Genomic DNA, 24,578 nt, shown 5'->3' with positions numbered 1-24,578 from the left:
CAACTCCTGCAGCCATGCTGGTACCAAACATATTGCTCTGCTTTCCTTTGGACCACATCAGTGAGACCATGAGCGGAGTCTTGATGTGTGGGGTCTGGGCAGCTCAGGATCTCCATGCACACTGCCCAAGATTCTGCCCCAGGGAGGTCACTTTGGTGCTACTAATGCAGCGGTTTGACTTCAGTAGGTAAAGGTCTGACTGGACACCTGGTGGTTAAGTCCAGTCAAAGGCGAGTATGGGGTTGTGGCACTCATCTCGCTTTCAGGCCAAGGGAGCCACTGTTTGTCCACAGACAGCTTTCCGGGTCATATGGCCAGCATGACTAAACCACTTCTGGTGCAACGGGACACTGTGATGGAAACCAGAGTGCATGGAAATGCTGTTTACCTTCCCGCAGCAGTGGTACCTATTTATCTACTTGCATGGTGTGCTTTTGAACTGCTAGGCTGGCAGGAGCTGGGACAGAGCAACGGGAGCCCACCCCGTCGTAGGGATTCGTACCACCGACCTTCTGATCGGCAAGCTCAAAAGGCTCAGTGGTTTAGACTACAGCGCCACCCGCGTCCCAGGTGGTTTGACTTCACACACACCCCGGAGCATACTCCATTATCTCTCAAGAAAGAGGTATGCCAACAACAATCTGTTTACTTCTCATGCTTATAGCAAACTGGTACATATACACAGTTTAATTGCTGGCTTTCAATATGGTTTTCTATCAGTCATGTAATTTTACTCTTTATTTATTGAACAATGCAGAATGTTGACCATAAAATATTCTATTTACACTTTCAATTGATTTTGTTTTGCCTTTCCCCCCTTGCAATATTAAATTTTTCAAACACAATTTTGATGTTTATTCTTTATAAATTTAATTACCAGCAGATGTGCTGAAGATTGCATAGAAGGGCATCAAAACCTGTTTTCTAGAACCCAAGAGAAAAAAGTAATTTTTCATGCTTTAATTCCATTTCACCCCTCCTTCCTTATCCCTACTGATGTAACTGTCAGGAAAAATCACAGCTATGCTGACAATGCAATACACAGTGAACTCCAATCCATACATACCTTCTCTACAGAGACCCAGACAAAGAGAAGGTGAAGGTTACCTATAATTCTGAATAACAGAAGCGGGTCAAAAGTTTGCTCCTTACAATCTTGCACCACTAAAAATGACATTAATCAGGAGAAAAATCATACTAACGCCTCCTGAGATTTTATCTTCCTACATGATTATTTATTTATTTATTTGTTTGTTTATTTACTCTGACATTCTTGGCAGGAAGAGCGGGACAGAATTACTGTGTTAAAGCTGGACAGAGTGACAACATAAAAACAGCTGTTGGTAATGCAAGGATTATTTTTCCCTCGGACAGCTACAAAGAAATAGCAGCCACCTTCTCAGAAACCCACAATTCACAGCCAGAGATGTCACTACTGGCGTAATGAATCTTCTGTTGACATTTAGTACAAAGAACCTGTCTTCTGACTTTTCTTTACTTCTTTTCTTTACAGGGAAAACAAACAGAAGTGTACTTTTAACCAAACACTTCTCATTTAGATTATTTGAGGATCACTTGTTTAGTTCCTGGCCTACGGAACCTAAAAGGCAAAATACCTATTCAATATTGAAAGCAGGAAACGAAAGGAATGTGCTGTGAATGAATTCAAGAACTTTCTCTCCTTTTCACACAGAAAAAGAAATCACTCTTCAGATTAAAAAATAATACTCTGGGCTTTTGTATTCCACTGCAGTGCCCTACAATATACAGTCAATAACCAAAGACTGACAGAAATCAATTAATAATAAGCAGCCTGCTGTGTGCCAGCAAATGCCTGAGCGCTGAAGAAACACTTATCCTGGCACCTAAGGGATAGTATCATTCACTCCAGCTGGACCTTGCTGGGAAAAGCATTCCATAAGGGGAGAGCAGAACCAAACCGCTCTCAGAGGTGACGTCCAGAAAAGGGCCTTGGATGTTGCTCTTAGGATATGGGCAGGTTTATGGTAGCAGAGGCATTCCATTTAGCATCAACAATATGCAGAACGACACACACAGAAATAACATGGGCCCTGCCCTGTCGGATTTCAGACTGGTATCCAAATCCCAAATACATTTCCTGTAGGTGGGATTATAGTGTATACTAATTTGACTACTCTGTGAGGACTGAACCACAATTGTTATATAGCACATTAGCCTTTGTATAGTCTGTGATAGTTTTTGCTATAACAGTAAGTTTGTTAGTCGTTGAGGTGATCTAAGACTCTGTTAATAACAGAGTATGAAAGATGCTATGCTTTTGAAGGCTTTCTACTCAACTGGCTGGGGGTGGGGGAGAATAAGCAGCTTGTTTATGTTTTCATGGAAATTATTCCTGCATTTTCCGGGAGTAATTTAACACCCATCAGAGGCATGGCTACACACAACATGCATGTACCAATGTCTTAATGGGAAGCATTACTTCGTTTCTGAAGATAATATGCAGAAATATTTCACTGGACTATTGTGGTGTAAAAAGATAAGTTTAAGATCCCTTAAACTTGATTCGAACCAGCCCCTGTATTTGCTATTTTACAGTTTATAAAATATTAATGGTGCGCTTAATACTATGTATAGGATTAGTGCTATATAACAATATTAAAGTAAAGGTAAAGGTACCCCTGCCCGTACAGGCCAGTCTTGCCAGACTCTAGGGTTGTGCGCTCATCTCAGTCTATAGGCCGGGAGCCAGCGCTGTCCTCAGACACTTCCGGGTCACGTGGCCAACGTGACAAGCTGCATCTGGAGAGCCAGAGCAGCACACAGAACGCCGTTTACCTTCCCGCTGGTAAGCGGTCCCTATTTATCTACTTGCACCCAGGGGTGCTTTCGAACTGTTAGGTTGGCAGGCGCTGGGACCGAACGACGGGAGCGCACCCCGCCGCGGGGATTTGAACCGCCGACCATGCGATCGGCAAGTCCTAGGAGCTGAGGTTTTACCCACAGCGCCACCCTCGTCCCACTATAATATTAGTGTTGTACAATTATAATCCCATCTAGTTATCAGCTGAATTCAGCAATTATTGAATGGACTTTTTTGATCATCCACAGATGGCAAACTAAGACTAATAAAACACAGCTATGAATCTTTTTTCTTTCCTTTTAAATTCTTGTTTATTTCATATCCTTTGGCACAGGAACATGATCAGGCCCAGTCTATCACATCTGACTTAAATTAATTTAATGGGAAAAGCAGGTGATCATTTACTGTCTGAATAAATTTGCAGTTCCAGAAAACATGTTCATGTCTTTAATAAGTATAAATAAACAAGTTTGATGAAGTGAAGAAAAATCAATACAGACTTCCCAAAATTTCTATGGACTGTTTACAGCCACATCTAATATGAATGATGTGAATTAGATGCAGATCTGTTCTGGTTATTCTCAGCATATTATCAAGCATGTCAAATAATCAGTTATCAGCCTTCTCACTAGTTTTGGCGCTCCCAGATCAAACAGTTACTTTTCACTCCATGCCAAAATTATCAATCACTTGGATCACTTCCTACATGCTTTTTGTGGGACAAACCAACCACTATAAACCATAGCTCAACCTTACTTATATCTTGTGGTTCACATGGAGAAAGTAAAATCTTAAGATTGGGTTCAAATGACACACAAGGCCAAATTATGATTTCACTCAGTGGGAAGCAGCAGCAGAACAACCCAGGACGAACAAACCATACACAATCTCTAGTCTGGGAAGCTGCAAGATGGCTTTCTGCGAAATACAAACCAAAACAGAGTCTACTAATAATATCACTTCTTACATCTAGTTTTTATTTATTCCAAGGCTTTCCCCAGATGTCTGGACTTTTGGTAATTCTTGCTATTTCCAGTTGAGAATTTCTTATCAGTTTTCACTGCATACATGTTTTTAAGGTAACAGCAAAAGAAATTTATTACTAAATGTAAAATCACCCTTGCCACTACCTTTCAATGGGGTTTAGTTGGAAGGGAAAATTACCGGTATTTCACTGGTATATCTTGCCTTGCTCATGTTACCCAAGCTGTGTTTGTTTTGTTTTTATGTGTATATAGATTTTTTTCAAATGTATTTTCATTTTTAAACTGTTGATAAATTTTGATATTTCTATCATGTCTACTTGTTTTAAATGTCTGTTACTTTCTTGGCATTTTCTTATGAATATTTTATATCATTTTACATAAACTACTTAGAGGTATGTGTTTCTGATTGAGCCGTATATAAGTCTTGTATACCTACTTATTGTATTCATTTAACATGTTTAATGTTTATAACTGCTGAAATGTACTTTACTGAGAGCTGTATCTCTAAACGGCAGACAATGCACACTTATCATTAAGGCTTTGTTATATGAAAAACCAAGACATACTTAGGATGATTTAAAGTAAAAATATCCTCTGGGCAGATAATATAAAGAAAGGGAGGGGGAATAGTGTGATAGCTGAACAATGGAGCTCTGCTTACTTGTGCAGCACACACACACAAAACCTACCCAAGGAAAAAATACACAAACAACCTGCCAGCATTTGCTTTTGAAGTGTCAGATAACATTATTTCCAAGATGACACTGAGGGCCTTCATTGGCTATGCATAAGGTCAGTGAATATTAACTTCATTTACACTTGGCTGAGAATTGGCTGGTGTCAACAATAGAGGTTTAGATCCTCTGCTGAGCAGGGTTAGAAGCTGACAGAAAGCTGCCACTGAGGAAGATGGATGATCGTACTGGCTGACCTCATTCCTCCCTAAGTGTCACCGTTTGGGCCTCTTTTCTATCTCCACAACAAAAGACCCTCTCTGAGCTTCCCAGTGGCCTTCAGCTTTATTGGTACTAACAGGTCCAGACATTTTCATCGATTGGATTCTATACCTCTTAAACACAAGAGTTTGCCCTCTTTGGCTAGCCAAACCTTGGCACAGATGTCTTTTTATTTTGTAATTGCTTCACTGCTGTCTGTTGGGAAGGATGCAATCGGACAGGCAAACATCATGTCAACACAGAAAATGCTGCACCGTTTATCTCAGTTTCCTAATGGCATTTTGAGGAAACTGATATGTGGCTTGACTGCAGAATTTAACCATTTTATAACTCATCAGAGGAAGTGTGTGTGTGCCTAAATAGGCTTTTTTTGCTAAGACATTTAAAAAAAACAAACAGAAGCAGTGACAAATAATTATTAATATTAATACTACTATGCACCCTGAAACAACCGTGCTTGGAGAGCCTGGAGACTGCAAAGAGATAAATCAGGGTTGTAGTCTTATACTGTACAGTGGTACCTCGTGTTACAGATGCTTTATGTTACAGGCGCTTCAGGTTACAGACTCCGCTAACCCAGAAATAGTACCTCGGGTTAAGAACTTTGCTTCAGGATGAGAACAGAAATCACGCGGCGGCAGCAGGAGGCCCCATTATCTAAAGTGGTACCTCACGTTAAAAACAATTTCAGGTTAAGAACAGACCTCCAGAACGAATTAAGTTCTTAACCTGAGGTACCACTGTATATTGAGGAACAATGTTGTTTCCCTAGTGCTCAGGCAAAGAAACACTCACATGAAATACTAAAACACGGCTTTGACACAGAATTTAATTCAGTGGAGGAACTCAATCATATCCGTGATAAATTAGAAATCTAAAGCTGGATTCAAACATCTGTGTGCTGAGAATACCTAATTATGATAAACATGGTAAAATGAAATTAAAGCTTTCAGGTATATTGTTGAATGAGTGAGCCCAAAACTATTCATATAGTTTTGGAATTTCTTTTTCTTATGTACAAGCCTAGGTTAGAAACAATGTTTGCTTTATTCCTAAGTGTATTTATTTATTTATTAAAAATTACCCTCCCCAATCCGGCACAAAAAAACAAACAAAAACATTTCCAATGCAGAATCTGGTACATTTTCTCTGCTTGGGCATTTGAGGCTATCGCATGAAATTGGCAGAGCTTTCCCAAAATTGGCCATAATATAAAGCTAGGTTAGGGGTTGCACAACCTCCATGCAAAACCCTTAAAAAAAGCAACTGAAATTGGTGAGGATTCTGTTGACATAGAAGCAATCATAATGAGCATTCAAAAAAGAAGGAGGCATAGCAAAACAAAACGAAATGATTTGGAACTGATGGAACACAAATCACATGTGGCCCCTAGTCACAGGTAAAACAGATAAATTATTAGGCTAACTGATATATTTTGATCTTTGTTGCCATATATAGTATAGAGACAGTGTTAAATTTAATGTAACACAAAGATATTTTATAGAACAGTAATTCTGGGCCACGTAGTTAATGCTAACATATGTAAAGGAATGAACCCCATGATTACTCTATATTCCCAGAACCAAAGAGATAGAAGTTACTGGAGTTGGTCACAAAGACATAGTGGATGGGTAATTTTTCTCGCTCCTTCCCTCCTGAACTGCACAATCTTATGCAAGTTTTCGTTAATTATTAATTGATACTGTGCTAATGGTTAATCGTATATATGAAATCCTCACCACTGAGTTATTTATTCTGAAAAGCTTTCACAAAATCAAATTATTAGCTTTGATTTAGATGAATAAACTATATGCAGTTAGGCACAGCAAGGCATCTCAATTTCAGTATTTATCAGAGGTGTTCATAGGTCCCAAAGTTCACTTTTCATCTTTGAATTTTTGAAGTTCTATGTGTTTCCAAGTAGCTCTGCACTCTCTCTGCTTTATGTTTCAGGATCTGAGTTGAATACTTAAGAATACATATAACCTCTCCTCCTTTTGGTCAAAGTGGATAAAATTTGCAGACATAGGGGCCCCAACTGCAAAACAGATTAAGCTTGCAAATTTGCAGAAAAATATGATAAGGGACTTTTTGTGGTTGAAGTAACAGGGGTTAACACATTTCCATAATCTGTAGTAGTGTCATATTTTCAAGGGAAATAGTGAGGGATTTTGTTTACTCTTTTTAACCTTAAAATAATTTGCAAGTGATTGAGTGGTGTGCATTCTTGCTTGTATATTTTACTTCATTTTATTTTATTTTTTTAAAAAAATAAAAAATAAACTCCACACCAGCCTTTTGAGTACTAAGCCTTATAGGCCTCTAAAACACTTTATTACTGGTATTAATTATTATTTATTAGATTTGTTAGTCACTTTATCCTGACCAAGGCAAACCAAAGCAACTTACAATGTGAGGGTGCTTAGAATACTGCCAGCAGAGTTCTGAAGAACTGTGAGCTGTTTATGTCAAAGCAGAACTTAGGGTTTTTTTGTTTTAAACCCGCCTAAGATTCAAACTTTTCTTTTCTTCTCTTAAATCATCCACTGCTGTGCTTTAAAACAAATTTTAAAAGCCCTTCAGTGCTCTACGAGCAATATTTTGGACAGCTTCTTGCAAATCCCCTGGACCTGCAGAAACAGAACTATATAGGGAAACATAGCTATTCTGTACAGAAGCAGCAGAGTGACACAAGGCTTTGTTAGGGGGCCTGATCTAATTTGGAGGTGTTGTTACTTACATAGTGCTTTGATTCATGGAGAAAGGAAAGATCCCCCCCCCCCCAAAAAAAAACCACCCCACATACTTTGTTATTTGAGCTGCACAAAGTGCCTAAGACTGCATGCATCCATGGTACTCTTGCTTTATAAAACAATTTCAGAGAACAAAACACAGAATACAAACCTATAGTTACATTTTAAAACCATAAAGGTCACTTTTTAAAAATGTCTAATGCAGCACTCCCCCAGCTTCTTGACATTTTTGTTTGATAAAAAGTTGCAAGATCAGGTCCTCACACTTTTATCAACTGACATATAATTAGCATAAAGGTGCCAACTCCTTACTAAACCAGGGGATTATCATTTGCATGAATAATTCAAACAGACCTGGTGAGGTAGGCAATTCATAAGCATTACTTTCTCAAAGGTAATGAAAAGGAAAGGTGGTAACTCAGTGTTTGAATACATGCCTTGCATGCGTAACAACCCCCAATTCAATCCAGACATTGCTGCACAAAAGATCTATTGAAGCAGAGCTAGGAAGCACTTTATCCCTCAGACCCGAAGGAGCTCAGGGTGGGCAGTTAAAAACTACAGAGATGAGCTGAACCTAGGATAAAGCAGCTTCTCATATCTTTCTTTAATAAATATCTTACAAGACCTAAGTTTTCTATAACACTCTATATTATGGTGATGACACTCATGAGCTTTCAGCTCGCACAAACCAATGCAATTCGCTCACATGAATGCCAATGCAGGGATGATGCCCAAAACCAGGATCCAAAGAAAAATGAAACTTGTTCCATGATTCCAATGAGGCTTTAGAAGTTGTTCTCTTAACAACTCCCCATGTTGCATGCCAAACTATTTTCAAAACTGAGGAAAGCATTCAAAATCAAAACATTTTGTACAGTGGTACCGCGGGTTAAGAACCTAATTCGTTCTGGAGGTCCACTTTAGCTAATGGGGCCTCCTGCTGCTGCCACACCACCGGAGCATGATTTCTGTTCTCATCCTGAAGCAAAGTTCTTAATCCAGGGTACTATTTCTGGGTTAGCAGAGTCTGCAACCTGAAGCATATGCAACCCGAAGCAAGGTACCATTGTATACAAAAAATAAAATGAGTAAACCAAAGCCTAACTCCTGGAAGTTAAGGCTGGCTTTTACTTCCTAGGATCAAACAGGAAAAAGGTGACATCATGGGGTTACTATCACACGCCCTCCTGAGACGTTAGCAAAATAGCTTCCAAATGGCAGATCAAAGCCTACCAGCAGATTCCAAGGAAATTCCGGTGGGAGGGGAAAAGAAGAGGTTACTGGCATAGGTTGCTCAGTACTATGTTGCACTAATAGCTGAAGGCAGAAGGATGGGAGAATTCTGGCACATTCCAAAGCACAAAGACCACTGACAATTTGCCCGGAAGTATAATTAATAAAACCAAATAAAGCATTTGAAATTACCACCCCAGAACACTGTTCTGATTTCACTGTAGAATGCATGAAGAACTGACCCTACTGGGGAAGGAGAAAGTAATCTGAGCCATGTAGATTCACTGAAGATTAAATATCCACACAGGAAAATGTAGAGTAAATTATAGCCTCTAAATCTCTAGCATGTTCATAAAACAGTTCTTGGTCTACTATGGCAAAGCGATATCCCTAAATCCCTAAACCTATGGCATTGAGGAATTTCAATCCCAGAGCAGCCCAGGAGGAGTTCTGTTGACCATGCCTCTGATATATGGAAGCAGTTGCTCCTCAATAAGCATGCAATTGAATGACCAGCTGTAGGCTGTCACTAGATGATTTCTGCCTATGTTCATATAATGATCAGCCCCAGAGTGCAGCAGTCTCAAGAGGTGCAACTTCTTTCAAGGCACCATAAATTGCTCCTGAGGGATCCTTAATTGACAGGTTAACATGCCCAAAGCCACCCACAGTGATACAAGGAAAGGAAAGTTCCATGATGACAGCAGGGTGCCTATAAACTTCTTCCTTTTCAAAGGCAGCAGTGGAAACTCGGTTCAAAATAAATTAATTAATTACATTGAAGCTCACACTTGAATATATGCTGTGCTCAGCCTTAGCATCTTATTTTCACCCTTAGTATCTGGTTTTCAATGTGTTTTCTGCTAAAAAGGAACATGATAGAAATTGAAAATGCCCATTGTAAAGTGATATGCCACTAATAGAATTTATACAGAAAAGCTGGTGTTTGTCTTATTTTGTGGAAGAACCACCTTGATGGTATTTGCCATATCAAAGTAGACACAGTTCTTAATGGGAGGAAATGGTTTAGAAAACTCTGGTGTCAAGTGAATTTTCACATATCCTGGAATAACTCAAGCAAAGGATTATTTTCTAATCTTTGGAGCTATGCTGCACTGGCCTCATGCTCAAATGACCTAAATAGAATGTATGTGTGTAGTGTCAGAACATGTCCATCAATCAATGTCAGTATTCTCCTATACTCCATTTTTGACTGGCAGCTAACAGTACGTTATCTCCTCACCGTTAATGAAAAATGAATGGTAGTTCTTTCCTAAAATTAAATACAAATAAATATCTTAAGCTAAAGAATTGTGAAGATCTGATGTGAAAGCGGAGACTGTGCATTTTTCATGTATACTGTGCATTAGAAGTTTTCTTTTTTAAAAAGTTCTCTGTTGAATGTTTGAATGTCTGTTGAAATTCAATATTTATTCCTTAACAACACACCAGACCAACTCAAACCAAACTTCATTAGTGTGCAATTGCTTATAATTCTAACACACCACACACCCATACTATTAAATACATGCGACAGAAAATCATTGGACTTGAAACTAACAACACTGGGTACAAAGCTGCATAAAGTTAAGCAACATAAATCCTTCAATTTAGGCAATTCATGTGTTTTTATCAATAAATATGATTAAACTGGTCACATTTATTTTTAGAAAAAACAGCTATGGGTTCTCCTGATGTAGCTTGGGGGCCCAGGCTGGTTTCCTGATGAAAATTGCCCCCCCCCCAGCTTCTACTTGCCACTGAAGCTGTAGTTTTCTGTAAATAGCACCTGTGAAGAAGAAAGGAAGTGGGGATGTGGTTTTTGGTAATGGCAGGGGAAATCTTTATTATGAACATGAATTATGTACACCGATAGTGTTATTTGAATAATAATAAAATCTATTGAATTAATATAATATTAATTAATTAATACAGTGGTACCTCGGGTTAAGTACTTAATTCATTCCGTTCTGAAACCCCATTTAGCTGATGGGGCCTCCTGCTGCTGCCGCGCCGCCGGAACACGATTTCTGTTCTCATCCTGAAGCAAAGTTCTTAACCTGAAGCACTATTTCTGGGTTAGCGGAGTCTGTAACCTGAAGCGTATGTAACCTGAGGTACCACTGTATAATGAAGTTAATTGCTTTTAAGACGCACTGATTTATGTAGCATGCGCTTAGCTCTGTCCACTAAATTTGTTCTTATGTTTCCAAATTTGAGAGTGGGTGTAGTAAAGTGGTCATGACAATAAGCTCTGAGCTCATAGTCCCCATCTCAAATTTCACTACATTCATGAACTCACTAGCCTTAGACATCTCATCAATTCACTTCCCTTCTTAACATTATGATAATAGTACAGTGGTACCTCGGGTTAAGTACTTAATTCGTTCCGGAGGTCTGTACTTAACCTGAAACTGTTCTTAACCTGAAGCACCACTTTAGCTAATGGGGTCTCCTGATGCCACCGCGCCGCCGGAGCACAATTTCTGTTCTCATCCTGAAGCAAAGTTCTTAACCCGAGGTAGTATTTCTGGGTTAGAGGAGTCTGTAACCCGAAATGTCTGTAACCTGAAGCGTATGTTACCCGAGGTACCACTGTACTTAACTTCTAGTTGTTGTAAGGATAGGGAAGATAACATCTATGAAGGGCTTTGGATACACTTGGAAAGGGAGGTGTAACATAAAACACTGCATCAGATTACGTCCGCAAAAATGAAACAAGACTGTGTTCGTAGACATGCATGTACTGTGAATGTGGGCTATGCTAAACTCCTAACATCCAAATGTGTTTTACAGTGCAGGTCAGTGTCTGCTGCTAGCTGTGTATATGCAGTTCCTGATCCAGCAACCATGTGCAGAAGTTGCCCCCAAACACAAATAATTTCCTGGTAGAAAAGGACAAGAAAATTCATTAGCAATCTAATTACAAATGATTCTTTTTATGTATCAGACAACTTGTGAAGATAAACTCAAATGTGCCCATCCAGTTACCATGACAACCATACATTTAAGTCTGGTAATCAGAATTCCATACTTTCTTCCTTTTTTGAGAATTTACAAACACACTACATAGCTTTCATTCCAATTAAATAGGTCTAAGCAGGCCAGGTAGGGCTGCTCCAAAGACAGAAGCACCTGTCTCTCTTAGGGTAACTAAGGCTACCTCGTTCTTTCCTGTTCTTTCGTATACCTGGCGATTTTGGTTTTGGTTTCTAAAACTTGTTTTTACTTCTCTGTAGGCAACAAGTTATTCTATGCTAGCTAAGTTTCACTTCAAGTTTTATCCCTCCCCCTCCTTTGCCCTTGCCTTCCTTTTCTCCTCACCCAGAGAGACATGTCCCTGGTTGTGCCTTCGTTACCGCAGCAATCTTACCTTTTGCACTCACAATACATTTCAAGCTGCCAATTGCTGTGCAAAGCTGAGACTGGCTAAGAATCAGATTCCTTCTAACTCTTACCCAATAGTTACCGTATTTTTGCACCATAACACTCACTTTTTTCCTCCTAGAAAGTAAAGGGAAATGTCTGTGTGTGTTATGGAGGGAATGCCTACGGGTGGTGGTGGTGGGGGATCTGCTGCAGTCGTGAGCAGAGGATCCATGGTTCCCCTTCCTTCCCTCCTCCGTGGCTCGCTTTGAAACAGCAAAGCGGGAGAAGAGCCGCTGAGTGGGGAGGAGAGAAGGACAGAGAGTCTGCTTCTTTAAAGGAGCAAAGTGGGAGAGGAGAGGAGCCTTCTCCCCTCAAACCACTCTTCTGCATTATTAGCAGCATCCTTCTCCACCCACCCCAGGCGTGCTCCTTGTCCCTTGAGTGCTTTTCCTTCCCTCCCCACTTAAAATGTGGTTACAAAGCACGGATCCACATGGATCCTCAGGATTTTTGCACTGGGTCACCCCAAATTCACCATCAGATCACATAGCATGTCCATGGCTACATCTTGCACCAAAAAAAATCACGCACCCACTGTTGCCTAGGGCCGCAGTGGTGCAAAAACGTGGTTACAAAGCATGGATCCACATGGATCCTCAGGATTTTTGCATTGGGCTACTCCAAACTCACTGTCAGATCACATGTCTGTGGCCACAGCATGAACCACAAAAATCATACATCCACTGTTTCGTTTAGAATATTTTTTTCCTTGTTTTCCTCCTCTAGAAACTACGTGCGTGTTATGGTCGGGTGCGTGTTATAGAGCGAAAAATACGGTACTCACTGCACTCAGTAACACTCCTCTGACTCTTTCCTCCATCTGAACTCCTAGCCAGCAGCTGCCTCTTCAAATCATCAGCAGTAAAACCTAGAATGACTGAACGAGGAGGTACAAAGCAACCCCGTACACAGATGGGGTGGGGTTCAGAATATGAAATTGCAGTGCACTTTCTTCCCACCCTATTTACCTTGATGTCCCTAAAGTGTGAGCGGAAAAACCCTTCTCCATCCCCTTGGCCCTCTATGCCTTTTAATGGAACTGGAGTTCTGCGTTTCAAAAAGGATGTGAGCTCTCCCCCCCCCCCCAAAACAGGAAATTTTGAAGTGGTAGAAAAGTGCATCACGCCTGCCTGCCCTGGGCTTCCCATCTGAAGTCCATTTGGGGGGCTCCTTTATACATGGCTTAGTCCAGAAGGAAACAAAACAACAAATGGTGAGCATGAAATTTGTGTTGGGTTGATTTTGATCTTAAGGCAAAGCAAGCTGTTTATGCCTAAAGGGACTTTTTATTTGGACCATCCAGAAACCACGTAAGGGAAAATAACTTTCAATTTGTGACAGTGTGTCTGTACAGAGTCACACTGTACAAACTGTATTTGATAGCTTTGAATGTGTTTGCCCCCTAAATCTGTTATTTAGGCCGTAATCCAATGTAAGCATTTATTTTAATCTCTTATAAAACTGGCTGATCATGTGCTGCCAAATAGGTAAAATGCCTAGACATCTCTTGAGGTAACATGGGGACAATGCTTAATTTCTTGGGGAACATGGAGCTTGAAGACAAAGCTAATCAGCAATGACATCCAAACTCTGCCGGAACTGGCTGTGCTGGAGATTCAAGACTGGGTTCTCTGGAGTGTAGCTGTTCCAAGTAGGGGTGATAAGTGAAAAAGAAGATACAAGCCCCTTTTCTGCACACACAAAAATCCAATATGAATAAAAGCAAATATACAGCCTTGAGTGCAAGGATTAAGGGTTTGACAATGGAATACTTGATCCATAACAGAAGAGACGGGGTTGATATTTGATATCTCACTTAAGGCTTTTGGACATATCAGGCCTCCAGACATCAAGCTAGCAGGTGGACTATGGCTATAAATCCCATCAGCCAGTTAATTATTAGCTGGCACTATGGAATGCTGAATTTGCTTTATGTCAAGTTATTTCTTTTTTAAGGAGGTGTACTCTTCAACATGCACAAGAGCCCTGTGATTTCTAAACATAGTGGTAATCTTTTTTAAGGATATTCTGACATATTAAATTACTTGGCCTTTGCAGTAGCTACTTCATTTGCTCTGGATGGTCGCTGAATAAAAATTATCAAATGGCTTCTGCATTTTGCCCCAGGAGTCAGAAAGAAGATGTAGAGACCATAAATGAGGTTTAATGGGCTGCAACTTTATTAGATTAAGAATCAGATCTTGCTGAGAGGATCTTTGAGCTTATGCTACATTGGTTTCATGTGCTCAAGTTACCTAAGCAGCTTGTTTGTGTACATTTTCTCAGAATATCACCATCAATCAACCTCACTGTTTTTCTAGACTCCATTTTTTGGACTGGTAACAAGCAGTAAGACTGGTATCTACTGAATTTTAATGACTGCTATTGTGCTTTCTTAAGCGTATGTGAGCACTGCAGCTGAAAACAAGAAAATGGTACCATGCCACAACTGCTTGCGTATACATTGTACCTGCTATCTACTAGGGCAAGGTTTATGCTTTCCAACCCTCACTAATGGTTCAAATATCCCATACAGCTATAATACCTAAGAGGAGACGTGTGATTTAGGCAACCTAGATAACTTGCCCATCCAGTCATATCACTGCAAGACTTATATGCAGTGACATCCTATACAAGTTTTCGTCACTATTAAGGTTGCAGCCTTAAACTTGTAGCCAGCTATCTGCCAGCCACAGTGAATTAAATCCACAGTTGTGACTACTCTTGCACTCCAGAGATTTGCATTTGCGTATTCTGACTTAAAAGTTTTTATTCACAATGTAGTAATTTTTTTAACAAAGGCCAGTACTATGGTTGAAACTAAAAGGCTGTGGAAACCTACATTCCTCAGCATGTATTTTTGAAACCTGGGCCTTTGGAATCAAACTTACTTTCTGGTAAGCTGCTTAAGAATTACTACTATTTCAAAGCAAGATATATGGAACTTACAGGGAAGAAAAACAAGTATCTGGCCCTAGGAACTTGCAATCTAAAAGACAGAAGGTGGAGACGCCAGAGTAGTAACTTTCAGGGGGCTGGAAGTATTACTTGGCCTCACGACTGGCAACTGGCACTGCTGTTTTGCTTGGCCAAAGGGCCAGCACTACCTGTCCTATGAAGTGCGCTTAGCACAAATACTCCATATTCCAGGGGCCCTACTCACATTTGTTAAGTAAACCCACAGGCACAGGGTTTGCGCTGTGTGAACCAGGCTACTCGCTGCCACAATCAAATTAATCTGTAATGACAAGGCCCATCTCTCATTCGCCACATATAGCCATGTAGTGCTTTCAGAGATATGTGATTTCACACTACATCAGAACCTCATATGCAGAAGTTTGGCAATACTGGGCCCTACGAAGCTATCAGAATTGCACTAGCTCAAACATGGAAAGATCAATACCAGTTAATTTCTTCCTATAAAATATGCACAGATGTAACTACTGCATTACTTGTAAATGCTGTGAACAGCATCTATTTTGACCATTTGGTTTCTTGAATGAAATGAAATTACATGAGTTTATACAGCTTACAACAGAGTTTCTTCAAACAACTGGCTTAAAAAAAACAACCAGTTACTTGAAATATGATATTTTGCATGTATTTTTGCTCCAATCCCAGTTTCAGTGTAGCTTGATTAATTTTTAAAAGACCAAGAAAAAATATTTTAAAATCACAAGTTTCCCTGTTGAAAGAATAAAAGTTCATAAAAAATAAAAAATAGTCTCAATTTCTACAACCACGCAATAAGTAAGCCACTTACAGAAATTCTTTTTGGTCTGCTACAGCACATTAAATTGAAACAGTTTAATTCATAACCTTTCAGACTTAATGACTACATGTCCACATTCTATGAACATATTATTGGTTTTAATAAACTAGACTACCATTTGAATGTGGGGCCTGCACAATGGAGGGAAAACATTAAGCACATGTATTATTAATGCTAAAAGTGAGGGAGCAATAATTGATTTTTACACTACAGTCTTAAGTGGCAATAAATATAAGAGTAGCTTCAGGCCCAGATAAAGATCAAAGAGAGCACAATTTCCATGGTTTCTCAGGTAAAAGGAGACTTGTATTAGAATTCCTGAGCTAATCAATACAAATGGACTGACAGCTGGGTGAAAGTGAGTGCATGATTCCATCTTTCAGTAGCGCATCAGGTTTGGAATGTTTTGCCCAATCATGCAAATATTCATCACATAAATCTTTTTTCTTCCACTTGTTTCATGCATGGAATGCTTACAGTGCCCTGACTGGGTTTTCTTAATCCCCCCACCCCTTTCCAGTTCCTCCTTCCACCTTAATTTCAGCTTCTGAATGCTTGAGTTCTGGCATTTCTTATTCCAGTCATGTCTTTTCCAATGTTTATAGCAATGGAAACGCGCAGATACAGAACAGTATGTACACTGCACCTAAGAATTCAAACAATCGTACCAGAACTTATAAAAAGCTGCTGAAGGAAAGGGTCGGTGAGCAACATAATGGGAGGAGGGTCTCTAGGAATGAGGTGAAGCGATAGCCTTAGTATCAAAATGTGTTTGTTTGTTTTTGGCATGTTGTTAAATCTGCTATTGTTTTGCTATATTATTATGAAATGGCTTTTGTAGTGTTTCTTTGAAATGCTTTCCTGTTTTCTTTGTTGCAAGCTGCCTTGAGCATATTTTTGTGTGGAAAAGCGGCATACAAACAAAACGAAATAATGAATGAACTTTGAAAGCATTGTAATATTGATATATGACAATTAAACTTCTTCATCACTTGAGAATAAAAAGAATTGCTTCTCTGGTGTCTGACCTTTCACAGCAAGCTACCTGTTTCTCCTGTTCCGGGACATTAATGTTCCTCACTACACATATGGATGCAACTTCAAAGTACAGGTTTCTGGTTGTTTCTCTTGCTACAGCACAAAAAGGGCCCTGCTCTCATTGGAAACATATATCTTGGACATCCACTGCTCTGCGCAGTGGGAAATGCAACATACAAAAGATAGAGATTTTTGCATACCAAATGCACACTGGAAGGTATATGAAGTCTCTGAATCTCCAGCACCTCTGCTCACTTCTATATGACAGCTTTCTTAAAACCAAATTTCAGCACTGAAACCACTATCCAATTCAATGGTCATGATATGAGATTATGCACTAGTATAGCTCACTTCCCGCTTACTTGCTTAGCATTCACGTTGAACACTGCAAAGCACTTTACATGTGTTATCTTAGTAATCCTTATAACAACTGGAAGGTAGGCCAGTATTATCGAGAACTGACAGATGCAGGCATGGTAAAACAATCCTCCAGCCTCTCAGTCCATCTCTATAATCACCTTCTCCCACACACAAATGCTATCACAGCAAACTCAGGTTTGTCAACATACTATCACAAAGATAAAGCGCTGTTCATCCCTCAGAGGAGTAGTGTAGCTTTGTTTACTTATTTGCTGGGATTTTTCATTCACAATAAATAACTGAAATAAAGGACAATAATTATAGCTAAAATCAGAGCAAAATGTAAAAGTGTAAAGCACAGATACAAACCAACTCTTTGTGCGGTACATAATTATCAGCGGGGTGGGGGATGGGGAGCTTTTGATAATTAAATTATGTCCCTGTCTTACAGTCTTTGGATTCTGCAGAATAATTGAAAACCCAGTCTTGTGTCTTCAATCAAGATAAGAGGGAAGGGAAGGCAACCAGATGAAGGAAAAACAAGTGGGAAGAAGGGGATGGGGCGAAAATTTATGTATGCCATCTGGGCAAGGAGTGAGATTCCCAGGTGATATTAGCAGCTGTTGTTTGGGGGGAAATGTTGTTATAGTCAAAGTACACCAGAAAGGCATCTCATATGTCGTTCAAATTTGTCCAATGTATTCCTTCATATACATTTCACTTTCTTTCATTTCATTGTAGAGTTATCCTTTTTGTTAGGGGAAAAACCACACAGATCATGGCTCCATGCATTACTGAGAGCCAGTGTGGTGTAGTGGTTAAGAGCGGTAGTCTCCTAATCTGGGGAACCGGGTTCGCGTCCCCGCTCTTCCACATGCAGCTGCTGGGTGACCTTGGGCCAGTCACACTTCTTTGAAGTCTCTCAGCCCCACTCACCTCACAGAGTGTTTGTTGTGGGGGAGGAAGGGAAAGGAGAATGTTAGCCGCTTTGAGACTCCTTAAAGGGAGTGAAAGGCGTGATATCAAATCCAAACTCTTCTTCTTCTTCTTCTACTAGCCTCCACCAGGACCACCTTTCTCATACTATATATTCTGCGTGTAGTGGAAGGAAGAAGGTGCAGTGCACCGTCTTCTCCATCACACAAATTATAACACTGTACATATATGTAGGTGTGGGAACCAAATGACAGTGATATCCTTACACCTGTAATATCAAGCAGTTCTCAATTTAATAATATCTACATTACCTAGAAACAAATGGACAGCACAAGACCTGGCCATATTTAAAGCATTTTATGGGTAAATCAGGTTTTTAAATTTATTTTTAAAACTATTCAGAATAGCAGTGTCACATTGCACTGAATGCTGTTTCAGCACGTAAGCCGCGTGACACAAAAAAGACCATACCCCTTTCACATGTTTTGGACAACTATTTCTTCATGTCATGAAGCAGCTGAACTGAAGAGTAGATCAGTTTTGCTTTTATTGGAAGCCTGACTTTTCAGACACAATGCCAAATTAATTTTCATATATATTTCATGCACACTGAGAAGTGCTTCCTAGCATATGAAATATTATATAGCCATGTGTGAGCAAATGAGTATTATTTTCCTTTTTAAATAACACAGAACATATGGAATATGGATTATATCAGCACTTCTCAAAGTTTCCCACCCAGAAAAAAAAGCCTCATTTCAACCTGAATATACTTTCCGTCTAAAGAAAAAACATATTATGCACCACACTGAAAATATAGTCAGTGAGAAAGTCTTTTCTTAGGTATTCCTTTAAGTCTGAATTAGCTTATTTATTGCATAGTATATGTATATGCATGAAAGTACACAAAGATATCTATATTGGCAATATGCAAATATATTCAATTTCAAAATACTAATTAAAACACCATAACAACAAAACATATTAGGAAACGGTACAGATCTGGCTACACAAATGGCTAAAGCCTATTGGTTAATTGGATGCAGAATAAAAGACCACAACATATATGCTGAATTTATATAAATTTTCCGCAAAGGTTGTGCTATGACTGGAGGAAGAACACAGCAACACAGCTTTTTTTTTTCTTTGGTGGATGTCTGTTAGCAAGAATTGCAATGTCCGCCTTAATATCACAATGCTGAGCATATTTACTCAAAAGTAAGTCTCACTGTGTTCAATGAATCATACTCCCAGAAAATGTGTTTGTGATTGTAGTTATCGAATATTAATAATTCTCTCAAAATATTTTAGAAGTAGAATGGATATATCTAAACAAAATGTAAACTATGTGCATAAAGGTAAAGGTAAAGGTACCCCTGCCCGTACGGGCCAGTCTTGACAGACTCTAGGGTTGTGCGCTCATCTCACTCTAGAGGCCAGGAGCCAGCGCTGTCCGCAGACACTTCCGGGTCACATGGCCAGCGTGACAAAGCTGCTCTGGCAAGCCAGCACAGCACACACGGAAACGCCGTTTACCTTCCCGCTAGTAAGCGGTCCCTATTTATCTACTTGCACCCGGGGGTGCTTTCGAACTGCTAGGTTGGTAGGCGCTGGGGCCGAGCAGCAGGAGTGCACCCCGCCGTGGGGATTTGAACCACCAACCATGCAATCGGCAAGTCCTAGACGCTGAGGTTTTACCCACAGCGCCACCTGCGTCCCCTAACTATGTACATAACAACCCCCAAAACACAGAGGCCTATGTAAATTCCATTAAAATCAGATTTCTCTGCACATAATCACTTTAATTTAGTAAAGGGAAGGTGCACACAAAAGAAGGTTTTTCTTGTGAAAATCATTTTCTGTATACAAAGGAAACATGGGCAGTGCCCTTTGCTAGATCCTCTCACTCAGAAGCTAGGACTTTTCCTTTGATAGATCAGACCCATTCGTAGAACCAAAGAGATGGTGTTATAGGGAGCGGAGATAAATTCAGACCCTACCATTTCCCAAAAAAACAGGTGATTATTTTTTTAAGCTTTGCACACGAAGACCTTGCTGCACATCTGTAGATGGGGGCCAAAGCTAGGGTGACCGAGTGTGGACTGCAATGTAAACATTCACTAATTTACTCACTTGACCCAAGGAGGTTAATTATTAATTGCTAACACATCCAAAGTGCTTGCAGGATGCAGACCTTAAAGATCAGTTAAAGCCTGATTCTGCTTCATATACTATAAAACTTGACAGTAAGAAGAACAAATTGCATTAATGTTGTGTTCAATTTCCTTCAAAGTGAATGTACCATTCTTCCAGCTACATTATAAGTTACTACAAAGTTTATCATTAATGCTCTCAAAGCAGAAAATTCTAACTAGTATCAGAATGAGGCAGCTGACTAAAGGCATTTAAGACACCTCATGTCCTTCCAACATAAAAGAGCTTACAGCTTTTATCTTTTGTATACAGCTTTGAGATTTGTTTTGTTTTTACAATCAAGCGGTATATAGACTTAAATAAATAAATAGGGTTAGTAGCTATCTAACATACATGGGCTTATTTTGAAACTTATCAGGATTATTTTTGAACAAAGAGATGGAGAGGAAGACCAAAAAACCCCCCACAAAATGAAACCTGGATCACCTCCAGGGTAGCATATTGTCTTAGCAGTTTCATTGGCAGCCGGCCAGATATGAGAAGTATTCTTGCAAAATGAACACAGAGAAATTTAAAAACAAGTTATCGTTTAATGCCTCAACCAAAAATACCATTGAGGTCTAAAATCAAGAAGACTGTTTAATTTAGTAGAATTCTAATGTCTAGACACTGGTCTCAACATTTCGTTTTAAACAATATTCTCACTTTTATGGAAGACATGTTTATCTTCAGAAACAACAGTGATAATTAAAAGTTGGTAAAAACCAAGCAAATATTAAAGTGTTTACCATTACTATTATGATAAACCTTTGTTCATCCCAAGTCACCTATTATTATTATTATTTTTAAAGTCAAAGTTAGCAGTATTTATGATACTTCTAACAGATTTGCGTGGGTAGTTTCATATTACAATTCTTAACACTATCTCCCAAGTTTAATACACAGGTTCTTATTCTCTGCATCTTCAATACTGGAAGATTTGTTCAGTCCTGCAAAGATCTAAAGTCAATATCACACTGTATAAAATCCACCTGTGGCAAACTTGCAGAAATAAAACGTGTTTGCATTTTAGAATCCTGTGTAATGAATCAAACCACGTAGAATCAAACCTTTAGGAACCAGATCTGATATGGGTGCAGAGGAATCCATACATGCTGTGACTTGTTTCCCTTTCTGAATAGCAGCTTTCCTACAGCCATCCCTAGGACCTTAACCCTAATGCATCCCAAAAAAGCTTTTCAGTGGCTAATTAATCACAAGTGCATTATACTCTTAGTTTTAGTTTCTGTAGAGTTTCCTGCAAATAAGCTACTCAGAATAAGCAGCAAGCATTCATCACACACAAGATTGTTCATGGTATCTTTTCTGCAAGTTGTGATTTCTTCAAGGGTATTCTGAAGAATGTCCTCCTTGGCCTATTTCTTGTAAAATAGCATTATGTAACTGCATTTACAGTGTGCGTGCAACAACATTAGTAAAGATGAACCGTGCTCTGCATAGTCAGTTTAACAGCCTTTTCAAAATGCAACGTTCAATTGTTGACTTCCACCCTTGAATGCAATTGATCTACGCCAGCTAGTGTGAAGCATAACAATTCCAAGGCTCATGATATCTGAACTAAATAACGCAACACTTTCATTCAAAAGTCATTTTTTTTTAAAAAAAGAGACACAGTAAAATTTTCAGTAGGGGAATACATAAAAGTATTTTTTTTTCTACTTACGTTCACACGTGTCCCCTTTTTGCTGGAAACCAGCTTTGCAGATACACTTTCCAATAGGTACTAACCATTCTCCCTCTGCACTACAATGCATTCTAGGAGAGTTCTCAGCCTCTTCTTCTGCGCTGCTGACACAGGTTCCTCGTACCTCAACTAAGGAGGAGAACTCTGACCCAGTCACTGTATCTGGAAAAATAGCTAAGTTCTCAATAATGGACCAGCACTTCTTGTAGTATACTTTGACAGAAACCAAAGCAATGCAGGCACCTACATCCTGAAATGCAAGGTAGAATCCTTTTTTGGACAGAGGTCCAATCTCTCTCACCTCTGTGTTAAGTTTCATCTTTCTCTCCCCAAGGTCACCTTGGGTAAAGCTTTCATCAGCTGCAATAGTATCTATTTTTACATACAGGTTTTCTCTGATACTCCTGCCAGTGTCATAGTCTGTTTCGTAATAATGCAAGTTGAAAGTTTCTTTACATGTTCCCAGGACTCCAGGAAGGCTATTACAATCCCTCAGAGTAAATTTTAGTTCTACAAAAATCCTTTGTGCATTGCCTTTTGCGATCCAGTTAGTCCGAAGCCAGTTATTTTGGTTAGGTTCCATGACTTGGCATACCTGGTACGTTCGTATAGGCGTGTAGTTTTCATCCAGCCCACTAATTTCTTCCCACTAAAACATAAAAGAAATAATTATTCATATTAAAATAGGACATTTTAGCATGCTTAACAATAAAGCATCTTTCTCAAAAATATTGGGGGGAGGGGAGGGAATTGAACTGTGGTGATGAATCTGATCCAAACCCTAGCAATATCAAAAGCATTTACATGGAGAGCTAGTATACTGTAGTAGCCAAAGGAGTGAGCAGCCCTGGTTCTCAATCTTACCTGAACTATGCAAGTTGCGTTTTACCCTCTGTCCTATCTAAGATACAGATTGTGAGTAATACCAAACTACTTTACAAGTTTGTTGCAAAGATTACAAGATACAGTATTTTAAGTGAAAGAGTTTGGACACACTAAATTGCTATATGAATGTTTTTATAACCAGACTGTATCCATTTACTTCATCTTGCATTAAATGGGTACTCTAGATCTGACGGAAAAAAACAGGAGAAATTTGTCACTGATTCCATGGACTATGGTCTGCAATCTTAATAATTAAACGAGAAAACTAAGACTATAGAGGAACACTCTTCCAACTGTGATTCGGCAGACATCCTCACTTTTGACCTCTATGCATCTCTTGAAGATTTTATGGCACTAGGCATATACAGTTGTTTACCATTTTCTGAAGTAGCTGGTCATTTTAATGATGTTCTGTACTACTTTTAATGAAAGAGAAAGGCTATGTTTTTATATTGCTGTACACAGGACTGGTATTTTAGGAAAGGGTGGCATATAAATACTTTCATAAATAAATAAACAACACACACAAATTTTGTGTGCCAAGATCTAAAGAGTTTGTGTCTGACATGGCAGATTTTTCCAGATCACTTTCTCAGACAAGCTCAGGGAGGTTGCAATTAGAAGCCCTGCTGGCTTCACTAAAGCTTCCTACACAACCACACTGGATCCCAGCCATAGTCTCTGAATTGTATTATTCAATAGGCACAGATTCACAACACATTTGATACAGAGAAATGGCAGGCAGGTCCATGGGGCTACTGCTGAGTTATGGGCTTTCCATTCTACAAAATCAATCAAAACTTCAGGGGTATGAAAATAAACAAAATGCCTTTAGAAAGATGTAAATTTACAAACAAAGGCTGCAATATTGGGGCTACAATCTGCTACGCAGCCTCTCTGCAGCTGTCTAAGAGTAAAAAAGTATGCTATGTGGAATTTCGAGTAGGTAAAAAGTCTCTGTGTTACAAAGGTATGCATATGGTATCCAGTGAAGCATGGAGGCATTCTAATATTTAGGGACTGCATCCTTAGATTTCTACTTCCTTGAATATTAGAAATCAGAACAGAAAGTTTACATTAGAAATCAACTGTTATCAATTCTAATTGTTTGAAACAGAAACTACTATTTTTTCTCCATAGTCATTTTACATGAACTGCAAAAACTCAAGAAAATCATTTTTTAATTTAACCCAATGTCCTACTTGGTTCACAGTAACAATTCAGGTCCCTAAATTCTTAACTTGTAAAAATCATTCAGCTATGCTCGTCTAGTCCAGATTATCTTTATTTCAATGTGTTTTCTTCTGAAGGAAGGAAAATAATAATATTTTCTCCTGTAGGTAATAAATAAAGCTGTTTTGAGCGAAGATTGAGGTGGTTTGTCGGTCAATGAAAAAATAGGTGATTTTCAATGGGAAGTTCAATGGGAAGGCCAAAGTGCTAGTTGAAAAATATATTTCCAAATCTAAGAAATGAAGAAAAAATAC

The 24,578-nt window shown here is 39.2% G+C and overlaps 1 protein-coding gene across 7 annotated transcripts in view; it reads right to left on the bottom strand.

Moving 5' to 3' along the window:
- Nucleotides 1–24,578, bottom strand: part of EPHA7 (EPH receptor A7) — a 167,721-nt gene that overhangs the window by 133,674 nt on the left and 9,469 nt on the right. For 6 of the 7 annotated variants that reach the window (XR_014509533.1, XR_014509534.1, XM_083433424.1 and 3 more), the window contains exon 3: nucleotides 22,186–22,855. Coding sequence is in view for 4 of the 7 variants with exons in the window: in XM_083433424.1 (XP_083289550.1) it covers nucleotides 22,186–22,855 (670 nt within the window). In the remaining 3 variants the exon portion in view is untranslated. Of the gene's footprint in view, nucleotides 1–19,073; nucleotides 19,653–20,032; nucleotides 22,856–24,578 lie in introns of those variants that run through there. The other variant, XR_014509532.1, reaches the window with a different exon arrangement.

This window comes from Podarcis tiliguerta (assembly GCF_965153285.1).
Source record: "Podarcis tiliguerta genome assembly, chromosome: 3".
Classification (NCBI taxonomy): Eukaryota; Metazoa; Chordata; class Lepidosauria; order Squamata; family Lacertidae; genus Podarcis; species Podarcis tiliguerta.
The sequence above is the reverse complement of the archived record's forward strand: the minus strand, read 5'-3'. Positions and strand labels throughout refer to the sequence as shown.